At 45.2% G+C, this 12,876-nt stretch overlaps 1 protein-coding gene across 2 annotated transcripts; it reads left to right on the top strand.

Annotated features, from left to right (window-relative positions):
- Positions 1–1,724: 1,724 nt before the first annotated feature.
- On the top strand, positions 1,725–4,480 carry LOC311102814 (uncharacterized protein). Of its 2 annotated transcripts, none has more exons than XM_084144238.1 (4): positions 1,725–1,883; positions 2,372–2,604; positions 2,895–2,999; positions 3,202–4,480. In XM_084144238.1, exons 2-4 carry the CDS (start codon positions 2,505–2,507, stop codon positions 3,975–3,977), a joined length of 981 nt encoding a protein of 326 aa, XP_084000364.1. In that variant the 5' UTR covers positions 1,725–1,883; positions 2,372–2,504; the 3' UTR covers positions 3,978–4,480. The 2 variants fall into 2 exon arrangements, with proteins under 2 accessions (XP_084000364.1, XP_084000365.1); XM_084144239.1 differs by having other exon boundaries at positions 1,725–1,815.
- Positions 4,481–12,876: the final 8,396 nt, after the last annotated feature.

The raw sequence follows: 12,876 nt of genomic DNA on the forward strand, positions 1-12,876 counted from the left end.
TCCCTTCCTTTTCCCGTTTGGCAGTGCGTCGCCCATATCGCCCTAATGAACACACCGCCCCTGCTGCCCACTAGTCATTGGCATTGCCATTCAACTAGGTGGGGCGGGTCTTAACCGATGACGCGGTATATTGTGACGCCCGTATGGGTTCTTAGTTACAGTACTGCGGGAATTGGTTGCAGCCATTGCTAGGCCTGACCTTTTCATTTTTTAATGGGAAGTGTTAGGCTCGGCAGGGAGTACTTTTTGGAGCGCTACGCTCCGCCTTAAACCACTTAAACCACTCCCCTATGGGGCGGAGCTCCACGATATAGAACGATTAGTTACCGGAGTGTAACTCCAGTTCTATGAGTGGAGCGGAGCCCCATAGGACTTAAGGCCCTGCCGACCCTCTCTAGTCTCGCTGAAGATAAATATCTCGGGAGGCTGATTGAGGGGAGGCATCCCCTCTTATAGGGACACCTGTGCTCCTATTGGCTGCAGGTGTGTGCATAATTTTGTCTCAGGCTGTTGCTGCCTTAGGGCAGAGGGTAAACCACTAGGAGCAGAGCTCCCCTATGGGGCTCCGCTCCACTCATAGAACTGGAGTTACACTCCGGTAACTAATCGATTCCAGGTGTTTGTGATGCTCGTCATTTGGTCCGACGCAGACAGGGTGGCGTGAGTGGTGAAACAGAAGAGTCATTGTCTGTTCTTTTTAGTTTTGATGTTGATTCTTTGCCCGACAAAGTGAACTTAGGATATTTCAGTTATCCCCTATGAGCTTTTGTTGCCGAATACATTACGTTGTTACAGGTGTGAAGCTTATGGACATGTGGCAGCAGTGAGTAGGAGGGAGGTTCCTAGGTGTGAGAAGTGTGCAGAAGGGCATGAGACAAAGGAATGTGTAGTATTGCGGAAAGAAGCGGTATGTGTTAATTGTAAGGGTGTCCATGGGGCTGGGGATCAAAAATGTCTGGTGCGAGAGAGGCAGGTTAAGGTTACCATGGTTAAAGCAGTGCAGAAGGGTGTCCTATGCCGAGGCAGTGAAGAAAGTAGAAGAAGATGGGTCAAGGGGAGGGATCCTGAGAGGATTCATGTGAGTAGTAGAACTGTGTCAGTACCGAGGGATAGGCCAAAGAGTGATATATGCTACAGTAAGATTGTCTTTTTAGCGTTCATAGCAATGGTTATCATCTGTACCGCAGGGATGGAACATAAGTCATAGAAAATAGAGGTTCTGGTGGCAGCTGCTGAGAAGTATTTGGGTATGCGAGATATGAGGGCAGAAGAGTTACAGGGTGTGTTGAGTGGTGGTGTCCCATCCTTCCAGGCTGTTGGCCTGAGGTAGGACTAGATAGGTTTAGATAATAGAATAGGGTGGTGGGTTTTTAATGAGTGTAGGGTTAGATGTAAGGGTATTTGTTTCTTTATGTTTTCATAAGGGATTTATACATAGCCCGGAAAGTCGTTTGGGGGTGCTGCGATTTGTTTCTTTGACATGCTGCAGAGGGCTATATAAATTAGGTCCTCTAGCACATGACTATTAAAGGTCCAGTGCAGCACCCTCAGCGCCCCTACTTCCCGATGCTATGGATTTATAGCTCAGTCTAGTTGGTGGCCAATTATAGCTCAATTTATTGGATGCCAACTGCGGTTAAACCTCATCAAAGAAGAAGAAGATGACACTCCCGCACAACAGGTGGCGTGTGTCTACATTTGTGTAGTTTGACAAAACGCCTAGTATGTCGAGAAAGAAAACGAGGAAGTTGCCATTGCGTTTGTTTTGGTTCTTATTTTAGAGGAGATATTAGGGCATTAATAGCATTTAAACAGGTAACAATAACTTCAACCAGTCCACAAAAACTATTTTCTGATTCTATTTTTGCGAAACAAGGCCTCCGGTAAGAACGGGTCTGTTGCAGGGCAAATGGCCAGGGAAGGCCTAGCTAACGTTTAATGAGACTCAACTATTAGCTAAAGCTAACAAACAAGGCATTGAGAAACAATGTCGCCACGTAACGTTTTTCACCCCCGCAAGTAACGTTAAGCAACATAGGAAAATATGTAACGTTAGCTACCTACCTAGCTAGCTAAACCAAATATTCTGTAGCTGCTAACCTAGCTAGCTAGATATCGAAATATATTGGCTAAAACCCAAAACCAAAATAGCTAACGTTAGCCAGCTACATTGCAAATGTAGACTTTATTTCGTAGCTTAGCCACCCAAGGCCCGGGACAGGAAACTAAGTTTGCGTTGCAACATTGAATAAATCAGAAAATAAGGGATATGTTTTTTAATCAACGGAGGTGTGTGCTAACTAGCTATATAGCGAGCAAGCCACCAAATGACATAACTGTCCTGCATTTCATACAGACTTTTATTTTACAGGTTGTTTGTCTGAACTTCGTTTTGGAACCGTGAGGATAACGATTCTGCCTCTTTCTACCGCTTCTCCACACTGAGCCCAAGACTATACAGACTGGGTCCTGACTGACAAAGTTCACTTGGCACCGCAGGAGAAATGGCATCAGTGAAAGACAGCAGTCAAACACTCCTGCTGAATATCATCACGAAAGATGAAGAGGAGGAAGTGAAGATTTGGGAATATGATGATTACCCAGGTAAGAGAGCATGTTTTATCAACAGCGGTTAGACCAGTGGTGTTCTGGTCCTCGAGGACCACAGTGCCAGCTGGTTTTCATACTTGCCTTTTAGTCAGAGACATTAATTTCATGATAATTTTTAGGCTGTTGTTGATCGAGCCAGGCAGATTTAAAGTACATACCTGGGTTATTTAGATGCTCGCCAACCACTTTGTTACATGGTTTTAGTATTTATTTTATTCCCTCAAGTCAATGCAAGATGATGTAGTTTCACCGTTTGACATATTTTTATGTCCTCATTCACACAGGAGAGAGTCCAGAGATGGCATCGGTGGAGCCGTCAGACAGCAGTCTGAATGTCATCATAAAAGAAGAAGAGGAGGAGGAAGACATTGGGGAATCAGTTGATGATGGTAAGAAGTGACAGGAAATGTAGCATTATAGTTTCTACCAGAGAAACCTACTTAGCCCCACTTCAATAGTACTCCCCATACACTAGAAGGTTAGTTCTCCATACCCATTTTCAGCACTGCTTTATTGGACACATTTTAATTTTATCCAATGATTATGGATGTGTGCTGCACCTACTCACCTGTTATGTTGTCATTCACCCAGGAGAAACCTCTAACTCCTCTGAGAAAGTTGAGACATTTCCTGCATCAGGGAAGCAACATCAGGAGGGTAGCAAAGCTAAGGGGTCTCACCACTGCCCGCACTGTGAGGAGAGTTTCCCATTCCCATCATATCTTGAAAGACACCTGCGAAAACATTCTGGAGAGAAGCCTTATGCCTGCTCTGTCTGTGGGAAGCGCTTTCCTGCATCACATCATCTAACAGTTCATCATCGAGTGCACACAGGAGAGAAGCCTTACCACTGCTCTGACTGTGGGATGAGTTTCTCTCAACTGAGTGGCTTGAAAGGTCACCAACGAACACACACTGGAGAGAAGCCTCACCACTGCTCTACATGCAGCAAAAGTTTCTCCTATCTGCGAGACTTGCAACGTCATCAGCTGATTCACACAGGACAAAAGCCTTACTCCTGCTCTGACTGTGGGAAGGGTTTCACCTCACCAAGCCATCTAACTGTTCATAAGAGAGTGCACACCGGTGAAAAGCCTTATAATTGTTCTGAATGTGGAGAGAGTTTCTCTTATGTGGGTAGCTTCAAACATCACCAGAGAAGACATACAGGAGAGAAGCCATACACCTGTCCTGACTGTGAGAAGCGCTTCACCTCATCGAATCAGCTAAAGGTTCACCAGAGGGTGCACACGGGAGAGAAACCTTTCTGCTGCTCTGAATGTGGGGACTTTTTCTCTCAACAAAGTAACTTGAAAGCACACCAGCGAACACACAGGAGAGAAGCCTTACCACTGCTCTCACTGTAGAGACCGTTGTTCTCGTCATACTAACTTCAGTCAGACATCACCAGTAGGGAAGCTTTACATATGACTGATGCACATTATTTCAACATTCAAATCATTGTTTAAATGGATCAGTGGGCACAAAGAGAAGCCTTATCTGTAATGCTAGACCTGCAGAGATAAGTCACCCCAAAATGGCATTCATAGAAGAAGTGGGGGACATTCTAAAATGCTTGTGGTGATCTCCAATGGCTTAACCTGACTTAAGGACATTAAATCAAAATGGCAGAATTAGAGAGAGAAAATCCAGGGGTAACTGAGTAATGTTGCTAAAGGTATGTAAAAGGGCAAGAGTAAAATAATACATTAAAGTATTGATACATATTGGAATTATATGTAATAAAGATGCTATATGGAACTCTATAAAGTTTGTTAAATTCTGTAATAATTTGATATGCCTATTTTTTCGTTATGTAGGCCTAACTGTATTGGCTATGAGTTATACTGATAATAAAGTCTTTACCCTGAATTCAGATTTTTCCCTCTTTGATTTAGGATACATTTCAACAGAAAAAAATACTCTTATTAAAGTTGCACTGAAGCTAGTAGTAAATCAATGACACCATTTGTTTATGTGAATAGATCTTTCAGAGTCAGTATGAAATATGTTTTTGTTATGTAACTATTGGATAAGACAACACAGGAGGTTGGTAGCACTTTAACTGGGGAGGATGGGCTTGTGGTAATGGCAGGAGCGGAATCAGTGGAATGGTATCAAACACATGGTTTCTATATGTCTGATGCCATTCCACTTGCTCTGTTCCGGATATTATTATGAGCCGTTCTCCCCTCAGCAGCCTCCACTGGACAACAATAAAGGCTTTACCATTCCATTTAGCTAATTTGATTTTCAATTGGTGGGCATAGTTTAGAGGACTAATTTGTGACGGGAATACAGACTCGTGGTTGGGCAAATTCGTGTGGATCTGGGTTATTAGGAATAAATACTGGCATAAATCAGCGCAGCGAGTAATGAAACCAAAACGGTATTCTCATACACATACAGTTGAAGTCGGAAGTTTACATACACCTTAGCTAAATACAATTAAAACTCAGTTTTTCCCAATTCCTGACATTTAATCCTTGTAAAATTCCCTGTCTTAGGTCAGTTAGGATCACCACTTTATTTTAAGAATGTGAAATGTCAGAATAATAGTAGAGAGAATGATTTATTTCAGCTTTTATTTCTTTCATCACATTCCCAGTGGGTCAGAAGTTTACATACATTCAATTAGCGTTTGGTAGCATTGCCTTTAAATTGTTTCACTTGGGTCAAATGTTTTGGGTAGCCTTCCACAAGCTTCCCACAATAAGTTGGGTGAATTTTGGAACATTCCTCCTGACAGAGCTGGTGTAACTGATTCAGGTTTGTAGGCCTCCTTGCTCGCACACGCTTTTTCAGTTCTGCCCACACATTTTCTATAGGATTGAGGTCAGGGCTTTATGATGGCCACTCCAATACCTTTACTTTGTTGTCCTTAAGCCATTTGCCACAACTCTGGAAGTATGCATTGGTAGGAGCAGGAGCTTGGAGCAGGAGCTTGGAGCTTGGCGTCGGCAAGTGGCTACTGTGCTTGAAAATTAGCAAGCTTGTTGCAACCTGGATAGCTACTTGTAAACAATAGCTGGAACGACCGAGCGAACAGACGCGAACTGGCTGAGTCAATTCAGTGGCTAGCTTTGCACTTGGCTAGCTAACAGTAGCTGCTAGGGGTAAGTCATAACCTACACTTGTGTTTTGTTTTTTACATATTGATAGCCCGAGTCGCTCAAGGAATTCGGGACATGGGTGACTAGTTAACGTTAGTTTGGCTCTCTCTGTGTGTTTGTGCCGTGAAAGGAGGGGTTCTTATTTGTCTGAAAGCAATGACTAGCTAGTTTGCTAACTATTCTAGCTAACTAACTGGCTGAATAAGTTGACGACGGACTCGCTCAAGCTGTCGGGACTAACCCACAACGTTAGACACGAACACGAACGATCTGCTTGTGTGTTGATACACTGGTGGTTGTTGTGGCTGAGTATTGGCGCTAAACCCTGCTGTTGGAGACCGGCATGCTAGCTGGCTGTGGCGTCTTATGACGAGGTGCCCGGATGTTTTTCACGGAATAATACTGCACCTAGTTAGCTAGCTGAATAAACTAGGTTAGTCTATTCCTAGAAAACATTGAACCGCTGTAGTTTACAACAATTATAGTTTCTGAGGTGGAAGTTGGGAGAGTTATATTTGGGAGTTGTGGTGAGGGAGGCCCCGCTCTCTCCTTTCCCAGATGTTTAGTTCATTTTATTCCGATCTCCTCTGCGTTATTGTAGCCATCTGCTGCAGCCTGTCAACTATGCCTCTGCCTATCCCTGTTCTCTCCTCTCCGCACAGGCTACACAAACGCCTCACACCGCGTGGCTGCTGCCTCTCTAACCTGGTGGTCCCTGCACGCACGACCCACGTGGAGTTCCAGGTCTCAGGCAGCCTCTGGAACTGCCATTCTGCTGCCAACAAGGCAGACTTCATCCCAGCCTATGCTACCCTCCAGTCCCTCGACTTCTTGGCGCTGACGGAAACATGGATTACCACTGAAAACACTGCTACTCCTGCTGCTCTCTCCTCATCTGACCATGTGTTCTCGCATACCCCGAGAGCATCTGGTCAGCGGGGTGGTGGCACAGGAATCCTCATCTCTCCCAAGTGGACATTCTCAATTTTTCCCCTGACCCATCTGTCTGTCTCCTCATTTGAATTCCATGCTGTCACAGTCACTAGCCCATTTAAGCTTAATATCCTTGTCATCTATCGCCCTCCAGGTTCCCTTGGAGAGTTCATCAATGAGCTTGACACCTTGATAAGTTCCTTTGCTGAGGATGGCTCACCCCTCACAGTTCTGGGGGATTTCAACCTCCCTACGTCTACATTTGACTCATTTCTCTCTGCCTCCTTCTTTCCACTCCTCTCCTCTTTTGACCTCACCCTCTCACCGTCCCCCCCTACTCACAAGGCAGGCAATACGCTTGACCTCATCTTTACTAGATGCTGTTCTTCTACTAATCTCACTGCAACTCCCCTCCAAGTCTCCGACCACTACTTTGTATCCTTTTCTCTCTCCCTCTCCTCCAACACTACTCACTCTGCCCCTACACAGATGGTAATGCGCCGTCGCAACCTTCGCTCTCTTTCTCCCGCTACTCTCTCCTCTTCCATCCTATCATCTCTTCCCTCTGCTCAATCCTTCTCCCTCCAATCTCCTGATTCTGCCTCCTCAACCCTCCTCTCCTCCCTTTCTGCATCCTTTGACTCTCTATGTCCCTTATCCTCCCGGCCGGCTCGGTCCTCCCCTCCAGCTCCGTGGCTTGATGACTCATTGCGAGCTCACAGAACAGAGCACCGGGCAGCTGAGCGGAAATGGAAGAAAACTAGACTCCCTGCAGACCTGGCATCTTTTCACTCCCTCCTCTCTACATTTTCTTCATCTGTTTCTGCTGCTAAGGCCACTTTCTACCACTCTAAATTCCAAGCATCCGCCTCTAACCCTAGGAAGCTCTTTGCCACATTCTCCTCCCTGCTGAATCCCCCCCCCCCCCCCCTCCTCCTCCCTCTCTGTGGATGACTTCGTCAACCATTTTGAAAAGAAGGTTGACGACATCCGATCCTCGTTTGTTAAGTCAAATGACACTGCTGGTCCTGCTCACACTGCCCTACCCTATGCTTTGACTTCTTTCTCCCCTCTCTCTCCAGATAAAATCTTGCGACTTGTGACAGCAGGCTGCCCAACAACCTGCCCGCTTGACCCTATCCCCTCCTCTCTTCTCCAGACCATCTCCGGTGACCTTCTCCCTTACCTCACCTCGCTGATCAACTCATCCTTGACCGCTGGCTATGTCCCTTCCGTCTTCAAGAGAGCGAGAGTTGCACCCCTTCTCAAAAAACCAACACTCGATCCCTCTGATGTCAACAACTACAGACCAGTATCCCTTCTTTCTTTTCTCTCCAAAACTATTGAGCGTGCCGTCTTTAGCCAACTCTCTTGCTATCTCTCTCAGAATGACCTTCTTGATCCAAACCAGTCAGGTTTCAAGACTGGTCATTCAACTGAGACTGCTCTTCTCTGTGTCACAGAGGCTCTCCGCACTGCTAAAGCTAACTCTCTCTCCTCTGCTCTTGTCCTTCTAGACCTGTCTGCTGCCTTTGATACTGTGAACCATCAGATCCTCCTCTCCACCCTCTCCGAGCTGGGCATCTCCGGCGCGGCTCACTCTTGGATTGCGTCCTACCTGACCGGTCGCTCCTACCAAGTGGCGTGGCGAGAAGCTGTCTCCGCACCACGTGCTCTCACCACTGGTGTCCCCCAGGGCTCAGTTCTAGGCCCTCTCCTATTCTCGCTATACACCAAGTCACTTGGCTCTGTCATTTCCTCACATGGCCTCTCCTATCATTGCTACGCTGACGACACACAACTAATCTTCTCCTTTCCCCCTTCTGATAACCAGGTGGCGAATCGCATCTCTGCATGTCTGGCAGACATATCAGTATGGATGACGGATCACCACCTCAAGCTGAACCTCGGCAAGACGGAGCTGCTCTTCCTCCCGGGGAAGGACTGCCCGTTCCATGATCTCGCCATCACGGTTGACAACTCCGTTGTGTCCTCCTCCCAGAGTGCGAAGAGCCTTGGCGTGACCCTGGACAACACCCTGTCGTTCTCCGCTAACATCAAGGCGGTGACCCGATCCTGTAGGTTCATGCTCTACAACATTCGGAGAGTACGACCCTGCCTTACACAGGAAGCGGCACAGGACCTAATCCAGGCACTTGTCATCTCCCGTCTGGATTACTGCAACTCGCTGTTGGCTGGGCTCCCTGCCTGTGCCATTAAACCCCTACAACTCATCCAGAATGCCGCAGCCCGTCTGGTGTTCAACCTTCCCAAGTTCTCTCACGTCACCCCGCTCCTCCGCACACTCCACTGGCTTCCAGTTGAAGCTCGCATCTGCTACAAGACCATGGTGCTTGCCTACGGAGCTGTGAGGGGAACGGCACCTCCGTACCTTCGGGCTCTGATCAGTCCCTACACCCAAACGAGGGCACTGCGTTCATCCACCTTTGGCCTGCTGGCTCCCCTACCTCTGCGGAAGCATAGTTCCCGCTCAGCCCAGTCAAAACTGTTCGCTGCTCTGGCACCCCAATGGTGGAACAAGCTCCCTCACGACGCCAGGACAGCGGAGTCACTCACCACCTTCCGGAGACATTTGAAACCCCACCTCTTTAAGGAATACCTGGGATAGGATAAAGTAATTTTTGTAAAGTGGTTATCCCACTGGCAATAAGGTGAATGCACCCATTTGTAAGTCGCTCTGGATAAGAGCGTCTGCTAAATTACGTAAATGTAAATGTAAATGTAATGCTTGGGGTCATTGTCCATTTGTAAGACCCATTTGCGACCAAGCTATAACTTCCTGACTGATGTCTTGAGATGTTGCTTCAATATATCCACATAATTTTCCTTCCTCATGATGCCATCTATTTTGTGAAGTGCACCAGTCTCTCCTGCAGCAAAGCACCCCCACAGTATGATGCTGCCAACCCTGTGCTTCATGGTTGATATGGTGTTCTTCGGCTTGCAAGGTACCCCCTTTTTCCTCCAAACATAACGATGGTCATTATGGCCAAACAGTTCTATTTTTGTTTCATCAGACCAGAGGACATTTCTCCAAAAAGTACGATCTTTGTCCCCATGTGCAGATGCAAACCGTAGTCTGTCTTTTTTATGGCCGTTTTGGAGCAGTGGCTTCTTCCTTGCTGAGCGGCCTTTCAGGTTATGTCGATATAGGACTCGTTTTTCTGTGGATATAGATACTTTTGTACCTGTTTCCTCCAGCATCTTCACAAGGTCCTTTGCTGTTGTTCTGGGATTGATTTGCACTTTTCGCACCACAATATGTTCATCTCTAAGAGACAGAAAGCGTCTCCTTCCTGAGCGGTATGACAGCTGCGTGGTCCCATGGTGTTTATACTTGCGTACTATTGATTGGAAATTCCTCCCAAGGATGAAACAGACTTGTGGAGGTCTACAATTTTTTTTTTGAGGTCTTGGCTGATTTATTTTGATTTTCCCATGATGTCAAGCAAAGAGGCACTGAGTTTGAAGGTAGGCCTTGAAATACATCCACAGATACACCTCCAATTGACTCAAATTATGTCAATTAGCCTATCAGAAGCTTCTAAAGCCATGACATCATTTTCTGGAATTCTCCAAGCTGTTTAAAGGCACAGTCAACTTAGTGTATGTAAACTTCTGACCCACTGGAATTGTGATACAGTGAATTATAAGTTAAATAATCTGTCTGTAAACAATTGTTGGAAAAATTACTTGTGTCATGACAAAGTAGATGTCCTAACCGACTTGCCAATATAGTTTGTTAACAAGAAATGTGTGGAGTGGTTGAAAAACAAGTTTTAATGACTCTAACCTAAGTGTATGTAAACTTCTGAAAAAAAGGGGGTGCCTTGCAAGCCGAAGAACACCATCCCAACCGTGAAGCACGGGGGTGGCATTATCATGCTGTGGGGGTGCTTTGCTGCAGGAGGGGCTGGTGCACTTCACAAAATAGATGGCATCATGTGGAAGGAAAACTATGTGGATATATTGAAGCAACATCTCAAGACATCAGTCAGGAAGTTAAAGCTTGGTCGCAAATGGGTCTTCCAAATGGACAATGACCCCAACCATACTTCCAAAGTTGTGGCAAAATGGCTTAAGGACAACAAAGTCAAGGTATTGGTGTGGCCATCACAAAGCCATGACCTCAATCCTATAGAACATTTGTGGGCAGAACTGAAAAAGCGTGTGCGAGCAAGGAGGCCTACAAACCTGATTCAGTTACACCAGCTCTGTCAGGAGGAATGGGCCAAAATTCACCCAACTTATTGTGGGAAGCTTGTGTAAGGCTACCCGAAACGTTTGACCCAAGTTAAACAATTTCAAGGCAATGCTACCAAATGCTAATTGAGTGTATGTAAACTTCTGACCCACTGGGAATGTGATGAAATAAATAAAAGCTGAAATAAATAATTCTCTCTACTATTATTCTGACATTTCACATTCTTAAAATAAAGTGGTGATCCTAATTGACTTAAGACAGGGAATTTCTACAAGGATTAAATGTCAGGAATTGTGAAAAACTGAGTTTAAATGTATTAGACAAAGGTGAATGTAAACTTCCGACTTCAACTGTACATACTATATACATTTTATGGACAGTCAATTTTACAATAATATACATTTGTTTGTTTTTACTCCTGAACTTCCTCTACCCTCAACCTCTCCGATCATTTTCATGATGTCCATCCGGTTTGCTTCTATATGCCAGGAGGCGAGATCAGGTGGACCATTTTAGCCAATGGCCTGTTGTTCAAGCATGTGAACAACAGGCCACAGCGATAAATAGAGTACTCATCTTTGTATCTGTGCCATTACAGCGTCTGTGACAGCATGGGCAGCGCCATTGAGGCCATCTCAATTTTAAAGTTACGAAATAAGCCTCACGTAGCAAATCATCTATTACATTTTTTTGTTGACCAAATTCTACACTAATTGACTTCAAAACAAAAAGTCCTAACTTGGCCTTATTTTTGTGGACAGATTTTGAGCGGAGTAAAACCTCTCGCTTCGCCTCTTTTTCCTCTCTGTAGTAACCCATTCACAGACGCTAACTACCTTTAGCGCCTATTGACAATAGTGTCTTCTGACTGGGGAGTTTTGTTAAGAGCCCCGACGCTCGTTCTGAACCTTGAAACGCATCGCTTGCAGAAACATAAGGAACGTGTCTTTCATATCAGCGAGAAATCATTTTCAAAAAACTACATGTAAAATTCAGGGGTTGGAACGTTCAGGGAATAGAACCGAAAACCGGAAAATTTCATTTTTCAAGGAACAGAATCAGAACCGGGAACGGAAGTGATCTATACTGTTCTGGAACAGAACCATTATTTTAAAAGCAGGGAACTGGTTAATAACTTATTTTAATAATAATAATAATATACCATTTAGCAGACGCTTTTATCCAAAGCGACTTACAGTCATGCGTGCATAATTTTTTTTTGTGTGTATGGGTGGTCCCGGGGATCGAACCCACTACCTTGGCCTTACAAGCGCCGTGCTCTACAGCGGAGCTACAGGCTTCTCCGAGTATGAACTGTAAGGACTGCATAGAAGTTGTGCACAGATGCTACAGATACAATGTGTAAAGTGTGTGAAAAAATTGGCGAGAGAGGATTGGTATCAGAGCAAACTCCATACATGCATCTGTAGTGGCAGGCAGTCAAGTAGTAGAACATACAGCAGAATAGGAATCAACTGTCAGATTTGGTTTATAAAACTATGATTACTTTGACATCACGTTCAGCAGAATATTGTTGATTTCATTTGTTAGAAAAATGATCTACCTTTGTTCATCATTCTCATATATTTGTCAGCATTTATTCCAACCAGGTTTTACAAACGTAACTTGCATATGGGATATCCATTAAGGAATGTAAGGAATAGTGTTTGCAGCTGCACAGTTGCTGTGCATCAGATCAGTGTGACAAGACACCAGTAGGATTAGATTAAACAGTGTTTACCCAGTGATAGTAGACATTAACCAGCTAGTGTCAAATATTATCATAATAATAATAATAAGCCATTTAGCAGACGCTTTTATCCAAAGCGACTTACAGTCATGCGTGCATACATTTTTTTGTGTGTATGGGTGGTCCCAGGGATCGAACCCACTACCTTGGCGTTACAAGCGCCGTGCTCTACCAGCTGAGCTACAGAGGACCACCGTACATGTCCGTGTGGTTGGTCCTATCAGTACTCAGTCAGTGTGACCAAA

Source organism: Coregonus lavaretus (assembly GCF_964263955.1).
Source record: "Coregonus lavaretus genome assembly, chromosome: 27".
In the NCBI taxonomy this organism is placed as follows: Eukaryota; Metazoa; Chordata; class Actinopteri; order Salmoniformes; family Salmonidae; genus Coregonus; species Coregonus lavaretus.

Bases quoted from the DNA above. Each gene is read 5' to 3' on its own strand.
- LOC311102814 (XM_084144238.1), top strand. From the start codon at position 2,505: ATGGCATCAGTGAAAGACAGCAGTCAAACACTCCTGCTGAATATCATC. The intron at 2,605-2,894 runs GTAAGAGAGCAT...TCATTCACACAG, and splicing joins GGAATATGATGATTACCCAG to GAGAGAGTCCAGAGATGGCA. The intron at 3,000-3,201 runs GTAAGAAGTGAC...TCATTCACCCAG, and splicing joins TGGGGAATCAGTTGATGATG to GAGAAACCTCTAACTCCTCT.